Here is a 21,851-nt window from a genome sequence, read left to right as displayed (position 1 = left end):
ATGACAACATGGATGATCTGTGTGCAATGCTATCGGAGTGCAATTTGGTTGGAAACCCAAAGGAGTGGTGACTTGATTCTGGTGCCACTCGACATGTTTGTGCGGTAAAAGAAATATTTGCAACCTATGCTCCCGCTGGACCCGAAGAGGAACTGTTTATGGGAAATACTGCAACAACCAAGGTTGAAGGATATGGGAAGATACTTCTGTAGATGACTTCCGGCAAGGTGCTGACTCTCAACAACGTTCTGCACGCTCCAACAATTAGGAAGAATTTAGTTTCAGCCGGACTACTCGTCAAAAACGGGTTTAAGTGTGTGCTGGTTAGTGAGAAAATTATAATAAGTAAGAATTATATGTTCATAGGAAAGGGCTACCTCACCGAGGGACTTTTCAAACTCAATGTAATGGTTGTTGACAGTATTAATAAGAATTCAGCTTCGTCTTACTTATTGGAGTCAAATGATTTATGACATGTTCGTTTAGGACATGTCAACTACAAAACCTTGCGAAAATTGATTAATTTAGAAGTATTGTCTAAATTCGAGTGTAATAAATCAAAATGTGAAATCTGTGTTGAATCTAAGTTTGTTAAACATCCATATAAGTCTATTGATAGGAGTTCAAATCCTTTAGACTTAATCCACACAGATATATGTGATATGAAGTCAATACCATCACGCGGTGGGAAAAAGTATTTTATAACTTTTATTGGCGATTGCACTCGATATTGTTATGTGTATTTGCTTATTAGTAAGGATGAAGCAATTGATGCATTTAAGCAATAGAAGAACGCAGTGAAAAATCAATTGAATAAAAAGATAAAAATAATTAGAAATGATAGGGGTGGAGAATACGAATCTCCTTTTGCAGAGATATGTTTAGAATATGAAATTATTCATCAAACTACTGCCCCTTACACACCACAATCAAATGGAATTGCGGAAAGGAAAAACCGAACATTAAAGGAAATGATGAATGCTTTATCAATAAGTTCCGGTTTCCCGCAAAACTTGTGGGGGGAAGCTATCCTTACAGCTAATCGAATACTCAACAGGGTGCCCCACAGCAAAACACAATCTATTCCATATGAACTATGGAAAGGAAGAAAACCCAACTTGAAATATTTGAAAGTGTGGGGGTGTTTAGCAAAGGTCCAAGTTTCTTTGCCCAAAAGGGTAAAAATCGAACCAAAAACTGTGGATTGTGTTTTTATTGGCTATGCTACAAACAACAAAGCTTGTCGGTTTTTGGTTTACAAATCGGACAATCCTGAAATTCATGTTAATACGGTAATTGAATCAGATAATGTTGAATTCTTTGAGAACATTATCCGTATAAAACTGAATGTGAGTCGTCAAGTGAAAGATCTAAACGGCCGCGAGAAGAACCAAAGGAAAGTAAACCAAGTGAAGAGGATCCAAGGCGTAGCAAACGTCAAAGGATATCTACTTCCTTTGGTCCAGATTTTGTGACATTCTTGCTTGAAAATGAGCCTCAAACATTTAAAGCAGCAATGTCTTCTTCTGATTCAGCATTTTGGAAAGAGGCAGTCAATAGTGAGATTGAATCAATTTTGAATAACCATACATGGGAATTGGTTGATCTTCTTCCTGGAAATAAACCTTTAGGATCAAAATGGATTTTTAAAAGGAAAATGAAAGCTGATGGCACTATTGACAAATATAAGGCAAGACTTGTGGTCAAAGGTTATAGACAAAAAGAATGCCTTGATTACTTTGACACATATTCGCCGGTAACAAGGATATCATCTATTCAGGTGTTAGTGGCACTGGCAGCCGTATATGGTCTTGAAATCCATCAAATGGATGTCAAGACAGCTTTCTTAAATGGAGAATTGGAGGAAGAAATTTACATGGAACAACCTGAGGGTTTTGTGGTTCCTGATAAAGAAAGAAAAGTGTGCAAACTTGTTAAGTCACTTTATGGACTTAAACAAGCACCCAAACAATGGCATGCGAAATTTGACCAAACAATGTTGGCAAATGGATTTAAGATTAATGAGTGTGACAAATGTGTTTACATTAAAAATACACCAAATCATGCAGTCATTGTTTGTTTATATGTTGATGCCATGTTGATAATGAGTAGAGATATTGCCGATGTAAATGCTACGAAGCATATGCTCGCTAGCAAATTTAACATGAAAGACTTAGGGGTTGCTGATTTGATCTTAGGAATTAGGATCCATAAAACTCTACAAGGTCTAGCATTATCACAGTCACATTATATTGAAAAGGTACTTGACAAGTTCAAGTATTTAAATTTCAATGTTGCAAAGACTCCAATTGATGTAAGTTTTGCACTTCAAAAGAATGAAGGTGAAAGTGACTCACAATTGGACTATGCACGAGTTTTGGGAAGTTTGATGTATATTATGAATTGTACACGACCAGATATAACATGTGCTATTAGCAAGCTGAGTCGATTCACGAGTAATCCCAATCAAACTCATTGGATGGCAATGAAACGAGTCTTGGGGTAATTGAAACACACCCAAAACTATGCTTTGCATTATAATAAATATCCTGCAGTAATTGAGGGATATAGTGATGCAAACTGGATCACCGGATCATCTGAAGTTAAATCCACGAGTGGATATGTTTTCACCGTTGGTGGAGGAGCAGTGTCATGGAAATCATCAAAACAAACATGCATCGCCCGCTCTACAATGGAATCTGAATTTATAGCTTTAGATAAGGCCGGTGAAGAAGCTGAATGGCTCCGAAATTTCTTGGAAGATATTCCATTTTGGCCCAAACCTTTGGCACCTATATGTATACATTGTGATAGCCAAGCGGCAATAGGTAGGGCAGGGAGCGTTATGTATAACGGAAAATCGTGTCACATTCGACGGCGACACAATATCGTTAGACAACTACTCTCTAGTGGTGTTGTCACTATTGAATACGTAAAGTCAAGAGATAACGTATCAGATCAGCTAACAAAAGGCCTATCTAGAGAGGCTGTTGAAAGATCATTGAGGGGAATGGGGTTAAGGCCTAGGACAAGTCATCATGGCGGTAACTCTACCTAGTAGACTGGAGATCGCAAGAACTAGGTTCAAAGAGATCAAACAAAGTTATGAATGACGGTTCAACATTGTCAAATAACTCAACTCATTCTCGTGATGATGACAATGTTTAGAAACAAGGATAAAACCTTAAGGTTTTTTAATGAGTTAATAAAGCATTAAAGTTTTTTAATGATTATCTAAGTCTGGCAGAACATGACCAGATAGTGTGTCTATAGGACTACACGTTTAGAAATCACCTATGTGAGTGTGAAGTATAAGCCGCTTCAAGGGGAATGATGGTAAAGGCCCATTCTCTATGCATTCACGAAACCAGGCGGTGTTCGTGGCTGAAACGAACACAACCGTGAGAACCATAGATGGTTGAGGGTTAATTGTGTGACTTATGTTGTCTAGTTATACAACAAAGTTCGACGGTTCAAAGATATCACATCTACCGATTGATCGAGTATATCCGATATAAGTTCACTACGGAAAGTTCAAAGGGAAACCTACTTATCCAGATGCAATTAATCTTCGCTTGGATATCACACACTTGTCCATGCATTCCTTTATCTTATAGCCATTCCCCATTCATGTAGGGGATTGTTGGGTTTAGTTGATAGGTTGAATGGGAAATTGAGGGAAAAGAAGTGGAGGGAAAAATGAGTTGTTCCCTCTTGCTTTATGAAATAAGCATTTGTCCCTCATAGGTGGTGGAAAGAAAAGTTATCCTACTTAAAAGTAGAAGCATTCCTTCGTGTTGCTAAAGGGTTAAGAAGAGGGTCTCCCCTCGCGCCGTCGTTGTCGCTCGGCTCGGCTTCGGCTTCGCCTCAGAATTTTTCCTTACGAAATTTTCTGATATTCATCTTCTTCTTTTGTCTGCACTTCTTAAAAACTCTCATGTGATATACTACCTTCGAGTGGTTCGTAGTTACCTGAATTTGTTGTACCGCTATTTTGGTGAGTAAATCATTCTATCCTGGGAGGAAAGATTCCAAAACCTCGAGTACATTGAGGGGAATAATTTCCTTAAGGACACACTGTGAATTCTGTGGGCTCGATTTGGTTTTCCATATATTGTTCATATTATTTTTCAGCTTCTGTTAATTTCGTTTTCTACAATTTTGCAGAAACTGGACAGATTCTGTTTTTTGTTTCAGGAATTAGTCTAACTTACTGGTTCAAAGTATTCTTTGCAATACAGATTTAGTAACAAGGAACACCTAAAAACTTTGTTTATTGGATGTTGCTGAAGGGACTTTCACCTAATAAATTAAAGTAATGAATGTTTGACTTTTGACTTAAAATATAACAATAAACAAAACATAGTGACAATAAACAAAACATAGTGTACTTGATAGATTTAGGCCTTCTTATATCTAAAATATATTCAAACTTTGAAGGCATTTGGACATAAAAATGTGGTATTGAATAAATATAACCAAATGCTATTTTGAATTATTTTAAAAAATGAAAAAAAGAAAAAGGAATTCATGTCCAAACAGGCCCATAAATTCACCCAAGATAAAAGAACCTTGCTAGAGAGTGAATGAGCTTCACCTGTTTTTACATACTAATGAGTTTGAGCCGAACCAAGTTATTTTTGTGAACATTATATTCATTTATATATAAGTATCATAAAACTCTTTGATATTATTATAATGTAGAATTTAAGTGAGGAACTTTTTATTTCTATTATATAGAAGATTAAAGAGGTGGACTATGGAAAGTAAAACCATCAGCTCACAAAATATTCTGCTTAGAGTAGGTGTACATTATGTCCTAGACTAAATATCTAGGAAAACTAGCTATCATAATCTATCACCTTTTAAGTCTTCTCAGTCCTCTTATTCGCTCAATCGGAATACTCATTTCCACATTCCATTAATTTGAACTTACCCTTAGATCAAATGCTTTGAAAAGAAGTAGCTAGTTTTTTAACGATTTCTTGATTATGTAATTTTTTTTTATTTAAATAAGGGTAAAAGTGAAAGAAAAAAAAATTAATGTCTTCTTGATTTGGTGAAACACCACTTATTCCGAAATAAAATGAAAATAGATAAAAAAACACCACTTATTATGAAACTTAAGGAGTAGAAATAGAAAAAAAAAATGCTAACACAATTTCATTATATTTGTTTAGCATTTACTAATGCCAAACATTGATAAGTAGTCCAAACTAGAAAGATTCACAAGTTACCACACACTTAAGATATGGAATTTACCTTTCTGCCTTGGGATATTTTGAACCTAAGTCAAAAAGATAAATGCATTAGCAGACCTTTTTGGCTTAGGATATTTTGAAGGCCCCTCTGAAAATCCAGCCTCTCCTTTCACACTTAAACTCCGTGTTCATTTTTTAGCTTCAAATTAATAATGCTTCACTTCCACTATAAATATATAGAGCCAACTTCTCACATTGAACAATTAAAGCAAAAACCTCTACCTGAAGAAAACATCTAACGCTACTTTCTTACTCTCTCAACCAGCAGTCACCAAAAATGGATATTTTTCCAAGCTATTTTTCGGACCCACTTTCTGAGTCTGATACTACTAGCAGCTCACCTAATCTTACTGAATATTCATCAGTGATGTTAGCTTCAAATAACCCTAAAAAGCGAGCCGGGTGAAAGAAATTTCAGGAAACTCGACATCCAGTATACGGGGAGTGAGAAAAAGAAACTCAGATAAATGGATCTATGAAGCCAGAGAACCCAATAAAAAATCAAGGCTTTGGCTTGGCACATACCCAACGGTAGAAATGGCTGCTAGAGCTCATGACGTGGCAACTATAGCCTTGAGGGGTCGTTCTGCTTGCTTGAACTTTGCTGACTCTACTTGGAGGTTGCCTATCCCAGCTTCCTCCTGCACCAAGGATATTCAGAAGGCGGCCGCTGAGGCCGCTGAATCTTTCCAACTGCCACTAAAGTCGAAAAGAGTTTCAAGAGAATACATATACACTCCTGAAACGCCACAAAGTATGTTCTTTGTGGATGAGGAAGCGCTCTACTACATGCCGGGGTTACTTGCGAATTTAGCCCAAGGAATGATGCTACCTCCACCTCAATGTTTAGAAATCGGAGATCATGCCGAAATTGATGATGACATGTCTTTATGGAGTTATATTTAAATAATTAATTCTGGTTATTACTTCTTTGACAGTTATATGCAATGGGAATGCTCAAAGTCTCAAAATAGAGATATGCCTATTTTCGTAAATAATTAGATGGGGATGTAAACAAGTTTGTAATTTAGAGACAACGTAGATATTTCCAACCGCAAATCGGAAAAACATGTAGTCCTATGTTGTCCTATTATTAGAAAGTGGCTCCACCTTAATGCAAATTAATCAATGTGGCCTAGATGGACGTTGGTGCGGAAAAGACTATTATAGCGTCATTATGGTCATCTAATTATAATTTGTTGACTTGGTTTTGGCAAGTGAAAAGAAAACTAGCTTTGTTATTTTCAAGCCATTGTATTTGAATGAAACAAATCCGCAAGTTACGTTAATTAATTAGGAGCTATTCATCTCTCACAAAATGTTCAGTATATTTTAGAATGTAATATCTTGTCATATTGATATTGAAAAAACTAAAATTTCTAACTTCTTTTGTAATAGCTTTTTGAGCATCTAAATTTTACGTAATGTTTTACAACCACAGAATATTCTACTGATCATGGGACTTTGGTAGCCCATACTCAGTGATGTTAACGTAAGGTCCTCGTTGAAATCATAATTGGGCTTAGCCTATTATCTACATGGCGGACAACCAAACAGCCAGATGTACAACCATCATGATAATGAGTAACCTTTATATATTAAGATAAAGAAGATTATATTAATGAGTACAATTTAAATCTATTGTTATAACTCTTTTCGACGAGTTTTCATATTCATGGTAATGTCATAAAGTATTCTAAAAAAATGAGTCCATGCTGGGGATGAACACCCGATCTATATTGAACAGTGAAGTGTTTAACCTGTTGAACTAGAATGTGCAACTTATAAGTTATAAGCTGTGTCAATTTTATATCATGTTTATGTCATTTCTTTTTGGGTAATTAAGAAACTTTACTACCTCCTGGAATTATATACAGCAACAAAAATAACTGTAATTGGATATATGACCCCAATTGCAAATAACCACTTAGCTTACTAATAACAACAAAAACAAGCTAATAAGTGAACATAGCAATGACTATTTTGGTCGCGCTATTTAAGTAACTAAAGTAATGAATTCTTTACTTAAAATATAACAATAAACAAAAAAATTGTAGTGTAAAAATTTCATGGGGTGCTCTATTTTGATCGCGCTATTTAAGTAACATTCGTCTTGTTTTTTTTTTTTTTTTTTGCACGAGTACCCATTGCTTCTTCTCGCTTCTTCTTGCTCAGGCATATATGTCTGAAATTTCAGCTCATTTCTACATGTAGTTCATGCATGTATGCATGATTGAAGTGCATGCACGTGCATACTTAAAAAAAGTGTGTAATGGATTTGTTATATTTGTTGTGTTTTCGACAAATTGACGATTGAGTTTAATTTGTTTTTTATGATATATGGAACTTATGTTTCAAATTTGAGCTTATATAGAGTAGATTTTGGTGTTGAATCGTGTGTTGGATTGTTGAATTTCGAAGAACAAATTATTATTTTTTGTTCAGAAGCTCATGTTCGAAATTTCAGCCAGCTTTTACATATATTCCGGTCATGTATGACTGAGGTGCGCCTATACATGAAAATTGTTTTTGACAAAAAAGATTCAGATATACATGACTGAAATTTTAGCCTGCTTTTACATGTAATTCGGTCATGTACAACTGAAGGTCAGGCATACATGAAAAGTTTTAACCAATTTTTACAAACATCTCAATAAAAAATGTCCGAACTTTGCCTTGGCAAGGCATACCAAACATTAAGCAAAAACGTCTGACGTTTGGCTTTCGCAAGGCCACACTTTCATACGCGAATGTCTGAAATTATCAAAATTCAGACGTGAAGTAGTTATTCGTGCAAAAAAAAACACACACACACACACACACAAAATGGGTATTACTTAAATGGCGCAACCAAATAGGGTATTTGTGCTCTTCTCCCTTGTGTACTTGATAGATTTAGGCCTTCTTATAATTAAAATACATGCAAACTTAGAGGCTTTCAGATTTTTAAAAATGTGGTATTGAAAAAAATATAATCAAATACTATTTTGATTCTTTTTAAAAATAAAAGAAAATGGAATTCATGTCCAAACAAGCCCGTAAATCCTCACAAGATAAAATAACCTAGCTAGAGAATGAATGAGCTTCACCTGTATAATATACTAATTAGTTTAAGTTGAACCAAGTTATCTTTGGGAACATTTATTTATATAACTAGCATAAAACTCTTTGATATTATTAAAAATGTAGAATTTAAGTGAGCATTTTTTATTTTTATTACTCTCTCCATCCCAATTTATATAGCATTTTTTTTAGTCAGTTCTAAAAAGAATAATATCTTTCTATATTTAATAAAAAAATCAATTTAAATTTACTTTTTCATTTTTAATGAAATAATTTCTAGCCATACAAATTTTTATAATTTATTTTAGATTATAAATTTTAAAAGTTTTTTTTTTATTTTTTAAATTTCGTGTCAAGTCAAACACATTTATATAAAATGAGCGTGAGTAAAGAGGTGGTCCATCAGATCACAAAATATCCAACTTAAGAGTTTGATGTTGTAGACTGACTATTATCTAGGAAAACTAGCTACAATTTTAAGTCCTCTTATTTGGTAGTCCGACACATTAGCAGAATTCTCTTTTTCATATTCCTTCAATTAGACGTTAAATCAAACCATTGTTTGTCTGTTGCGGGTGATTTTGAACTCGTCTTAAATCTATGTGACACTTAACTTTGAATTTCTCATTCTGATGTTTTATAATCACATAAATATTTATAACTTATTTTAGATTATAGGTTTAAAAAAATCATCCTTCTTTCTTAAACGATTCCCTATCCAATCAAACACCATCACATAATTGAAACGGAGCGAGTAAAAAGTAATTAATTTCGAATCCAATTTCTTTATTTGCTCGAACTAATTGTATGGCTATATGGCATACGAATAATGTTAATTTGGTAAGAGAACTAAATACGACATATACATTAAATAATTTGTAAAACCTCATTACTAAAAATTCATATTTGAGAAAAGTGACTTAAAAAATTTCACCTAATAACTAGAATAATGAATTTTTGACTTAAAATATAACAATAAACAAAACACCGTGTACTTAGTATATTTAGTTTTTTTTATAATTAAAATATATGCAAAATTAGTAGGCGTTTGGACATAAAAAATGCTATACTGAAAAAAAACCTAGTTTGAAAATCGAATTGGTGTTTGGACATGGATTATTTGAAAAACTACAAAATTTTGTGAGTCGAAAAAAATTACTTAAAATTGGTCAAAATTATTTTTCAAACTTGAAACTCATCTTAAAAAATTAAAAAATCGTTCTAATTTATAACCAAATTGTGTTTTAAAATATTTTTTTGAAAAAAAAGAAAACATTCATGTTCAAACAAGACCTTAGATCATGCGCCAAAACGAATACCAAACACCAGTGAGATACCAAAAAAATAAAATATGATTGTACAAATTATTGGATGCATGCTATGCAAGGGCAAACCTCCTCTAGTATATAGTAGTAGAAATAGAAAAAATAGATGCAACACAATTTAATTATATTTATTCAGCATTTACTAATGCCAAAGATGGATAAGTAGTCCAAACTAGAAAGATTCACAAGTTACCACACACTTAAGACATGGAATTTACCTTTCTGCCTTGGGATATTTTGAGGGCCCCTAAAAAAATCCAGCCTCTCCTTTTTTCACACTTAAACTCCGTGTTCATTTTAGCTTCAAATTAATAATGCTTCACTTCACTATAAATATATAGAACCAACTTATCACATTGAACAAATAAAGCAAAAACCTCCCTGAAGAAAACATCTAACGCTACTTTCTTGCTCTCTCAACCAACAGTCACCAAAAATGGATATTTTTCGAAGCAATTTTTCGGACCCACTTACTCAGTCTGATACTACTAGCAGCTCATCTAATCTTACTGCATATTCGTCAGTGCTGTTAGCTTCAAATAACCCTAAAAAGAGAGCCGGGAGGAAGAAGTTTCAGGAAACTCGACATCCAGTATACAGGGGAGTGAGAAAAAGAAATTCAGATAAATGGGTTTGTGAAGTTAGAGAACCTAATAATAAATCAAGGCTTTGGCTTGGCACATACCCAACGGTTGAAATGGCGGCTAGAGCTCATGACGTGGCAGTTATAGCCTTGAGGGGTCGTTCTGCTTGCTTGAACTTTGCTGACTCTACTTGGAGGTTGCCTATCCCAGCTTCTTCCTGCACCAAGGATATTCAAAAGGCGGCCGCTGAGGCCGCCGAATCTTTCCGACTGCCACTAAAGTCGGAAAGAGTTTCAGGAGAATACATATACACTCGTGAAACGCCACAAAGCATGTTCTTTGTGGATGAGGAAGCGCTCTACTACATGCCGGGATTACTTGCGAATTTAGCCCAAGGAATGATGCTACCTCCACCTCAATGTTTAGAAATTGGAGATCATGCCGAAACTGATGCTGACATGTCTTTATGGAGTTATAGTTAAATAATTAATTATGGTTATTACTTCTTTGGCAGTTTATATGCAATGGGAACGCTCAGTCTCAAAATAGAGATATGCCTATTTTCGTACTCAACAATTGGATGGGGAATTCAGTGGTGGATCCAGAATTTTTACTAAGCGGTTCAAAATATAAATGAGTATGTAATGCGACTTGATGTTTGGATTTTTCGTCCTTGAAACTTGAAAGGACCCAGCCGAGAAAAATGAGGAGATGTTTGGGAATTAGGGACTATTTATATCTTTTAGAATTATATGTATATAGAACAAGTTTCCTAAGTTATATGAGTATCTTTTGTTAAAAAGAAATATTGGAAGAGTAAATAGTATAGTTATTACACAGATAGCTTTCAGAAGTTAAATTGATTAGGAAATGGTAGTGCTCGTGTTTTGTTGGCCAGTTTCGAACTCAGATGCTTGGTGAAAAAATGAACCCACTCTGCCGTTAGACAAGACATACTTTTATGTTCAAGTGGAGTCGATATTTAACTTATAAGTGGATTTCGTCAAAGACAGATCATATATACAATATAATTTTTTGATCAAGTGGGTTCATACGAACCCACTTGACATATGTAGGTCCACCCCTGATACGGATGTAAACAAGTTTGTAATTTAGTGCCAATGTAGATATTTCCAACCATAAATCGAAAAACTATGTAGTCCTGTTGTCCTATTATTAGAAAGTGGCTCCACCTTAATGCAAATTAATCAATGTGGCCTAGATGGACGTTAGTGCGGACAAGACCATTGCAGCGTCAGCATGGTCATCTAATTATAATTTGTTGACTTGGTTTAGGCAAGTGAAAAGAAAATTAGCTTTGTTATTTTCAAGCCATTGTATTTGAAAGAAACAAATCCGCAAGTTACGTTAATTAATTAGGAGCTATTCATCTCTCACAAAATGTTCAGTATATTTTAGAATGTAATATCTTGCCATTTTGATATTGAAAAAACTGAAATTTCTAACTTCTTTTGTAGTAGCTTTTTGAGCATCTAAATTTTACGTAATGTTTTACAACCACAGAATATTCTGCTGATCATGAGACTTTGGTAGCCCATACTCACCGATGTTTAATGTAAGGACCACGTTGAAATCATAATTGGGCTTAGCCTATTATCTACATGGCAGACAACAAAACAGCCAGATGTACAACCAACAAATAGCTCGGGCCTACTACTCATTTTTTGTCTGGATTATCCATATGTTATAGTAAAAGGGAACGCTACAAGTGACTTAAAAATATTCTTTATTTGCTCGAACTAATTGTATGACTATATGGCATACGAATAATGTTAATTTGGTAAGAGAACTAAATTCAACATATACATTAAATAATTTGTAAAACTCATTACTGTAAATTCATATTTGAGAAAAGTGACTTAAAAAATTTCACCTAATGACTAGAATAATGAATTTTTGACTTAAAATATAACAATAAATAAAACACCATGTACTTAGTATATTTAGGTTTTTTTATAATTAAAATATATGCAAAATTGGTAGGCGTTTGGACCAAAAAAATGTTATACGGAAGAAAAACCTAGTTTAAAAATCGAATTGGTGTTTGGACCATGCATTATTTGAAAAACTACAAAATTTTGTGAGTCGAAAAAAATTACTTAAAATTGGTCAAAATTATTTTTTAAACTTGAAACTCATCTTAAAAAAATTAAAAAATCATTCTAATTTATAACCAAATTGTGTTTTAAAATATTTTTTTTTTAAAAAAGAAAACATTCATGTTCAAACAAGACCTTAGATCATGCACCAAAATGAATATCAAACACCAGTAAGATACCAAAAAAATAAAATATGATTGTACAAATTATTGGATGCATGCTATGCAAGGGCAAACCTCCTCTAGTATATAGTAGTAGAAATAGAAAAAATAGATGCAACACAATTTAATTATATTTATTCAGCATTTACTAATGCCAAAGATTGATAAGTAGTCCAAACTAGAAAGATTCACAAGTTACCACACACTTAAGAAATGGAATTTACCTTTCTTCCTTGGGATATTTTGAGGGCCCCTAAAAAAATCCAGCCTCTCCTTTTTTCACACTTAAACTCCGTGTTCATTTTAGCTTCAAATTAATAATGCTTCACTTCACTATAAATATATAGAACCAACTTATCACATTGAACAAATAAAGCAAAAACCTCCCTGAAGAAAACATCTAACGCTACTTTCTTGCTCTCTCAACCAACAGTCACCAAAAATGGATATTTTTCGAAGCAATTTTTCGGACCCACTTACTCAGTCTGATGCTACTAGCAGCTCATCTAATCTTACTGCATATTCGTCAGTGCTGTTAGCTTCAAATAAACCTAAAAAGAGAGCCGGGAGGAAGAAGTTTCAAGAAACTCGACATCCAGTATACAGGGGAGTGAGAAAAAGAAATTCAGATAAATGAGTTTGTAAAGTTAGAGAACCTAATAAAAAATCAAGGTTTTAGCTTGGCACATACCCAACGGTTGAAATAGCGGCTAGAGCTCATGACATGGCAGATATAGCCTTGAGGGGTCGTTCTGCTTGCTTGAACTTTGCTGACTCTACCTGGAGGTTGCCTATCCCAGCTTCCTCCTGCACCAAGGATATTCAGAAGGCGGCTGCTGAGGCCGCTGAATCTTTCCGACTGCCACTGAAGTCGGAAAAAGTTTCAGGAGAATACATATACACTCCTGAAACGCCACAAAGCATGTTCTTTGTGGATGAGGAAGCTCTCTACTACATGCCGGGATTACTTGCGAATTTAGCCCAAGGAATGATGCTACCTCCACCTCAATGTTTAGGAATCTGAGATCATGCCGAAACTGATGCTACATGTCTTTATGGAGTTATAGTTAAATAATTAATTATGGTTATTACTTCTTTTTGCAGTTTATATGCAATGGGAATGCTCAAAGTCTCAAAATAGAGATATGCCTATTTTCATACTCAACAATTGGATGGGGAATTCAACGGCGGATCCAGAATTTTTACTAAGCGTGTTCAAAATATAAATGAGTATGTATACAAAAAAAATATCAATGAAATAAAATTTAATTAGTTAAAAATAATTAAAATATATTATTATAATTGTACTCTAGAAAGGAGATGGCTATAAATGTAATGGGACTTGATTTTTGGATTTTTCGCCGTTGAAACTTGAAAGGACCCAGCCGAGAAAAATGAGGAGATGTTTGGGAATTAGGGACTATTTATATCTTTTAGAATTATATGTATATAGAACAAGTTTCCTAAGTTATATGAGTATCTTTTGTTAAAAAGAAATATTGGAAGAGTAAATAGTATAGTTATTACACAGATAGCTTTCAGAAGTTAAATTGATTAGGAAATGGTAGTGCTCGTGTTTTGTTGGACAGTTTCGAACTCAGATGCTTGGTGAAAAAAATGAACCCACTCTGCCGTTAGACAAGGCATACTTTTAGTTCAAGTGGAGTCGATATTTAACTTATAAGTGGATTTCGTCAAAGACAGATCATCATATATAAATATAATTTTTTGACGAAATGGGTCCATATGAACCCACTTGATATGTAGGTCCACCCCTGATGCAGATGTAAACAAGTTTGTAATTTAGTGCCAATGTAGATATTTCCAACCACAAATCGAAAAAATATGTAGTCCTGTTGTCCTATTATTAGAAAGTGGCTCCACCTTAATGCAAATTAATCAAAATTATTTTTCAAACTTGAAACTCAGCTTCAAAAAAATTAAAAAATCGTTCTAATTTATAACCAAATTGTGTTTTAAAATATTTTTTTGAAAAAAAAAAACATTCATGTTCAAACAAGACCTTAGATCATGCACCAAAATGAATACCAAACACCAGTGATATACCAAAAAAATAAAATATGATTGTACAAATTATTGGATGCATGCTATGCAAGGGCAAACCTCCTCTAGTATATAGTAGTAGAAATAGAAAAAATAGATGCGACACAATTTAATTATATTTATTCAGCATTTACTAATGCCAAAGATTGATAAGTAGTCCAAACTAGAAAGATTCACAAGTTACCACACACTTAAGACGTGGAATTTACCTTTCTGCCTTGGGATATTTTGAAACCTAAGACAAAAAGATAAATGCATTAGCAGACCTTTCTGGCTTAGGATATTTTGAAGGCCCCTCTGAAAATCCAGCCTCTCCTTTTTTCACACTTTAACTCCTGTTCATTTTTTGGCTTCAAATTAATAATGATTCACTTCCACTATAAATATATATATATATAGAACCAACTAATCAGAACCAACTTATCACATTGAACAAATAAAGCAAAAACCTCTACCTGAAGAAAACATCTAACTCTACTTTAATTGGATGGGGATGCAAACAAGTTTGTAATTTAGAGACAACGTAGATATTTCCAACCGCAAATCGGAAAAACATGTAGTCCTATGTTGTCCTATTATTAGAAAGTGGCTCCACCTTAATGCAAATCAATGTGGCCTAGATGGACGTTGGTGCGGACAAGACTATCGCAGCGTCAGCATGGTCATCTAATTATAATTTGTTGACTTTGTTTAGGCAAGTGAAAAGAAAATTAGCTTTGTTATTTTCAAGCCATTGTATTTGAATGAAACAAATCCGCAAGTTACGTTAATTAATTAGGAGCTATTCATCTCTCACAAAATGTTCAGTATATTTTAGAATGTATTATCTTGCCATACTGATATTGAAAAAACTAAAATTTCTAACTTCTTTTGTAATAGCTTTTTGAGCATCTAAATTTTACGTAATATTTTACAACCACAGAATATTTTACTGATCATGGGACTTTGGTAGCCCATACTCAGTGATGTTAACGTAAGGACCTCGTTGAAATCATAATTGGGCTTAGCCTATTATCTACATGGCGGACAATCAAACAGCCAGATGTACAACCATCATGATAGTGGGTAACCTTTATATATTAAGATAAAGAAGATTATATTAATGAGTACAATTTAAATCTATTGTTATAACTCTTTTCGACGAGTTTTCATATTCATGGTAATGTCATAAAGTATTCTAAAAAAATGAGTCTATGCTGGGGATGAACACCCGATCTATATTGAACAGTGAAGTGTTTAACCTTTTGAACTAGAATGTGCAACTTATAAGCTGTGTCAATTTTATATAATGTTTATGTATTGCGGTATAATATCTTTATATTATTTGATATTATTTGGTAGCATATTTGTAGGGAGATAATTACTATATATTAGTTAGTTTCCTTGTTTCACTAATTACTATATATTAGTTAGTTTCCTTGTTTCACTAGGATCTTAGTTTCCTTGTTTCACTAGGGTTCAAGATTGTATCCTATATATATTCTCTCTTGGTGAATGAATGGAACAAGTCAAGATTGTATAGTTTCTACATGGTATCAGGCCACACGTTTTTTTTTCTTCTCTTCATCGTAAATTTTCATGGCCGGTGACGCCGTACCTCCTCCACCACCACCCAAAATTGAGTCTAATTCTCCCTATTTTCTCGGTCCTCAAGACCGACCCGGGGACTATATCACGCCTACTCGTTTCAAGGGCGCATCAAATAACGCTGCCGTCGGTCAGCACTTTACTTCCGATCAATGGAAGGCTATTACGGGATTTTTTGGTAATGCTACGATTCCCGAAAATCGCTTGAATGGTAAGTTTGATGTTTTTTCTTGGATTATTGACACTGGTGCTACTCATCATGTTACCGGTGAGAAATCTTGGTTGTTTGATGTCCATACTGTTGATTGTCCTATTGGTTTGCCTAATGCTGAAATGGTGCTTGCTTATTTGGAAGGTTCTGTTCGACTGTCAGATAAAATCACCTTACATCATGTCCTTTATGTGCCTTATTTACGTTGCAACTTACTCTTCGTCCCCTAACTTACTGATAATTTACATACTATTGTCTCTTTTAATTCTTATATGTGTGCTATTCACGACCCACTGAAGGAGCTGATTGGAACGGGAGTTAGGAGGGACGGACTATACTATTTTAGCAAACCGGAAGGACTATACTATTTTAGCAAACCGGACGTGGTGCAACATGTGTCTACTGTCGTGGAAACGTCCGCATTGGAATTGTGGCATCGACGATTGGGGCATCCTTCTGAGAGAGTAGTTAAGTTGCTTCCTCATGTCAGTAGTGATAAGAGTAGTTTAGCAAAGGATTGTGAAGTGTGTTTACATGCTAAGCATCCTAGAGACAAATTTCCTTTAAGTGATAATAATGCATCTAGAATATTTGAGAAAATACATTGTGATTTGTGGGGCCCATATCGCCATATTTCGTCGTGTGGAGCTCATTATTTTTTAACAATTGTTGATGATTTTTCCCGAGCTGTTTGGATTTACTTGTTGGTTGATAAAACAGAAGTGTTTCCGATGTTTATGCCTTTTGTTGCTATGGTTGATCGACAATTTAATCAAACAATTAAAGTTGCACAAAGTGATAATGGTACAGAATTTAATTGTTTGATCGATTATTTTTCCGCCACTGGTATTTTGTTTCAAACTTCTTGTGTGGGTACTCCGCAACAGAATGGGAGGGTAGAGAGGAAGCATAAACGTGTGTTGAATGTTGCGAGGGCTCTCAGATTTCAGGCCAATTTGCCTATTTCATCTCATAAATCGTACCCCCACACCCAAATTGGAAAATAAAACACCTTTTGAAATTTTATTCAATAAACCTCCTTCTTTTGATGCTATTCGTACTTTTGGGTGTTTGTGTTTTGCTCATAATAAAAAAATTCAGGGTGACAAATTTGCTAGTCGGAGCAGAAAGTGTTTGTTTGTGGGATATCCATTTGGTAAGAAGGGGTGGCGGTTGTTTGATCTTGATACGAAGGAATTTTTTGTCTCTCGTGATGTAAAGTTTGTGGAGGATGTGTTTCCTTTTGCTTGTCCGGAAGATGTTAATATTTCATCTAATTCTTTTGATGAGGGTGCTGAAAGTGATCGTGATTTTATGGTGTACGGGGATGAATTAGGAGGCGAAGTTGATAGTTCGGAGGCTGCCGAGCAGCAGTCGCAAACCACTGCCCAACCAGCGCCTGCTGGCAGCCAGGCCGAGCTGCAGCCAGCGGCCACTATCCAGCCCGCTGGGAACCCAGCGCCAACTGGCAGCGAGGCTGAGCGGTTGCCAACAGCCACTGCACAGCCCGCTAGCAGCAAGGAAGGGGGGGGGGCAGCAACATCATACCCCAGTCACGAATGTGGAAGATGGCTTGGGGCGTAGTTTTCGGGAGAAATTTCCCTTTGTTGTGCTTCGTGATTATGTGACACACTCAGTTTTTGCTAATAGTCCGTCCCCTACAACTCCTGTTAACAATCAATCCTCAGGTACTCCCTATCCTTTGGCACACTATAGTAATTGTGACAATTTTTCTGTAAATTATCGTAAGTTTCTTGCAGCTATTATTTCGGGTAAGGATCCTAAGACCTTCAAAGAAGCCATGAAACACGAAGGTTGGAGACATTCAATGAAAGAAGAGATACGTGCATTGGAAGACAATGGTACATGAACTTTGGAACATCTTCCTCCGGGTAAGAAAGCACTTGGTAATCAGTGGGTGTACAAGACCAAGTTTTTGTCAAATGGAGATGTGGAACGGCTCAAATCGCGCTTGGTTGTGTTGGGAAATCATCAACAAGCGGGGATTGACTACAATGAAACTTTTGCTCCGGTCGCCAAGATGACTACTGTTCGAGCCTTCCTAGTCATTGGAGCGTCCAAAAATTGGGAACTTCACCAAATGGATGTTCATAATGCCTTTTTACATGGTGACCTTGATGAGGAGGTGTATATGAAGCTCCCTCCCGAGTTTGAAAGTCCAGATCCTACGTTAGTGTGTCGTTTGCGCAAATCGCTGTATGGGTTGAAACAGGCCCCTAGATGTTGGTTTGCAAAATTGGTGACTACTTTGAAAGGGTACGGTTTCCTTCAATCTTATTCTGATATTCTCTTTTTACATTTACTAGAGGGAATATTCATATTAATATCTTGGTTTATGTTGATGATCTTATTATTTCTGGGAATGATTCCGCTGCACTTGCAACTTTCAAAGCCTATTTGAGTGATTGTTTCAAAATGAAAGACCTTGGGTCTCTCAAATATTTTTTGGATATTGAAGTAGCTCATAGTTCATCAGGGTTGTTTTTGTGTCAACGCAAGTATACTCTTGATATTATCTGTGAAGCAGGATTGTTAGGTGCAAAGCCAAGTGGGTTCCCTATTGAGCAAAATCATAAACTTGGTCTTGCAAATGGAGATTTGTTGTCGGATCCGGAGGTCTACCGTAGATTAGTCGGGCGTTTGATTTATTTGGGGGTCACTCGACCGGACTTGGCATATTCTGTTCATATTTTGTCTCAATTCATGCAAGAACCCCAGATTGAACATTGGGAAGCGACCTTACGAGTGGTCCGTTATTTGAAAGGCACACCGGGACAGGGTATTTTGTTACGTGCCGACAGTGAGTTGACTTTGCAGGGATGGTGTGATTCTGATTGGGCGGCTTGTCCGCTTACTCGTCATTCGTTGACAGGTTAGCTAGTATTTCTAGGTCAATCTCCCATCTCTTGGAAGACAAAGAAGCATCACACAGTTTCTAGATCTTCTGCAGAGGCTGAATATAGGTCCATTGCTGCGGTCACTTGTGAGTTGAAGTGGGTGAGAGATCTGTTGTTGAGTTTAGGTATACAACATCCCAAGGCGATCAAATTGTTTTGTGATAGTCAGTCTGCTTTGCACATCGCAAAAAATCCGGTTTTCCATGAACGAACAAAGCACATTGAGGTAGATTGTCACTTTGTTCGTGATGCAATTAATGAAGGTTTGATTTCTCTGTCACACGTTTCAACATCTTCACAATTGGCAGACATTTTTACCAAAGCTCTCGGCAAAATTCAGTTTGACTTCTTGCTTTCCAAGTTGGGCATTTTTGATTCCCATGCTCCAACTTGAGGGGGGGGGGGGGGTATTGCGGTATAATATCTTTATATTATTTGATATTATTTGGTATCATATTTGTAGGGAGATAATTACCATATATTAGTTAGTTTCCTTGTTTCACTAATTACCATATATTAGTTAGTTTCCTTGTTTCACTAGGATCTTAGTTTCCTTGTTTCACTAGGGTTCAAGATTGTATCCTATATATATTCTCTCTTGGTGAATGAATGGAACAAGTCAAGATTGTATAGTTTCTACATTATGTCATTTCTTTTTGGGTAATTAAGAAACTTTACTACCTCCTGGAATTATATACAGCAACAAAAATAATTGTAATTGGATATATGACCCCAATTGCAAATAACCACTTAGCTTACTAATAACAACAAAAACAAGCTAATAAGTGAACATAGCAATGACTATTTTGGTCGCGCTATTTAAGTAACTAAAGTAATGAATTCTTTACTTAAAATATAACAATAAACAAAAAAATTGTACTGTAAAAATTTCATGGGGTGCTCTATTTTGATCGCGCTATTTAAGTAACATTCGTCTTTTTTTTTTTTGCATGAGTACCCATCGCTTCTTCTTGCTCAGGCATACATGTCTAAAATTTCAGCTCATTTCTACATGTAGTTCATGCATGTATGCATGACTGAAGTGTGTTTTACCCCATTTCAACCGGGTTAAGGTAGGAGTACAACATATTGGTGATTCCTATTTGTTTTATTTAAGGAGTCGCCACCTAATTAATTTAACGGTGAATTAGGACACCTAAATGTTAACTAAGGTAAAGTTAAAACTAAACCTCCATTAAAAGTCTGCTTAACCAATGTGATTCCAGGTAAGGGCTCTATATTATCCTAAAGGGAAGGGGTTAGGCATCCTTTAGAATCCGTTAACTATGGTTGTCCGACCAAACTTAGGTTAATTAATTTAGATTAAATATAATGCTTAAATCTTAAGAAAATAGGTTGTAAATGTTATTAAGGTTTGAAAGGAAAACATAGTGATGTTATTTAAACTAACTTGAAGAAATACATAGTAGTCCACTTAAAAATAAAACTTATAAATGTTGTTAAGCTTTAAATAATAATTTTATTTTAAAAAATGAAATTTGCAAAATATAATGATTTGTATATGGATAGAAGCTTTTAGAGAAGACCTAGCCAATTTAAACTTAGGATAAAATTACATTTTATGAGTATAGTGATAAAAGAAAATCTAGACTTATTTTAGAAATAGAATGCAAAAGATGATGAATTTTCTTTATCCTTTCACTAACTTACTTAACGATGCTCGGCTAAAAAATAAATATATAATTGGATGAATCTTGAAACCAATGTTTATAAAATATACTTGAGTTTATATTTGCGTATTAGTGATGTTTTGAAATGTATCTGATAGTAAGAATAAAATATGATTCTCTTTACTTAAAATATATAGTCATGCCATTTTGCGAATTGACTGTTCCAAATAAAATAAATATTATTATAAATAGTTTTAACATGAAAAAGAAGGGAATAAAAACTTATGGAATTAATTATTGGTTTAACTACCTATTACCTAAACTAAACCTACTAATTCCACTTAGGTTTGTCTAAATTAAGAAAATAAAATAAGATAAGGTTAGTCATACAAAGTAAATAAAAATATACAACAATAAAATAAGATAGAGGGGAAGAAAATTGAATGGATCTGGCCCATTTTCCAGGCCCAACTGCTGCGAACAGGAATGGGCTCAGCCCATTTTAGACTGTTGCGATCACTGCTGCTATTGGGCTTTGGCCCAGAAAATTTCATGTTTTTCGATATATTGCTGCGGATCTGCCTGCTATTGGGCTTCAGCCCAATAAGTTCCGTTTGTCTATTTTTTCTGCTGCGGACAGGGTTGATAGGGAATGACTCGGAAAGATTTCGTTGGGCTTGTAGCCCAACTCCGAATGCGGGAGAAGAACGAGTCCCTCAGACTCGTATGTGGTGGTCATGCATAAAAATGAAAGAAAAGGATTAGAATAAGGAACTCTTATCTTCAACGGAATAAGTAAAAGGAGATAAAAATAAGCACCACATCCTCAAAGATAATAAATATACGCTTATGAACCAAGCTCGTTCTCGAAGTGTTCTGCTAGATACTCATTTTCCTTACATTCATCTTTTATATCAAGAGCACAT

At 35.0% G+C, this 21,851-nt stretch overlaps 1 protein-coding gene and 2 pseudogenes across 1 annotated transcript; all 3 read left to right on the top strand.

Annotated features, from left to right (window-relative positions):
- The first annotated feature begins 5,105 nt into the window (after positions 1-5,105).
- On the top strand, positions 5,106-6,649 carry LOC132642867 (dehydration-responsive element-binding protein 1B-like; annotated as a pseudogene).
- A 3,347-nt stretch (positions 6,650-9,996) lies between these two features.
- On the top strand, positions 9,997-11,430 carry LOC132642017 (dehydration-responsive element-binding protein 1D-like). The gene has a single exon (XM_060359238.1). It carries the CDS (start codon positions 10,086-10,088, stop codon positions 10,713-10,715), a length of 630 nt encoding a protein of 209 aa, XP_060215221.1. The 5' UTR covers positions 9,997-10,085; the 3' UTR covers positions 10,716-11,430.
- Positions 11,431-12,867: 1,437 nt separating this feature from the next.
- Positions 12,868-14,123, top strand: LOC132642018 (dehydration-responsive element-binding protein 1D-like; annotated as a pseudogene).
- Positions 14,124-21,851: the final 7,728 nt, after the last annotated feature.

This window comes from Lycium barbarum, chromosome 5 (assembly GCF_019175385.1).
Source record: "Lycium barbarum isolate Lr01 chromosome 5, ASM1917538v2, whole genome shotgun sequence".
Classification (NCBI taxonomy): Eukaryota; Viridiplantae; Streptophyta; class Magnoliopsida; order Solanales; family Solanaceae; genus Lycium; species Lycium barbarum.
This window is presented reverse-complemented; position numbering and strand designations above follow the sequence as displayed.

What these genes read in the sequence shown, in the direction of transcription:
- LOC132642017 (XM_060359238.1), top strand. Translation starts at nt 10,086, where the DNA reads ATGGATATTTTTCGAAGCAATTTTTCGGACCCACTTACTCAGTCTGAT.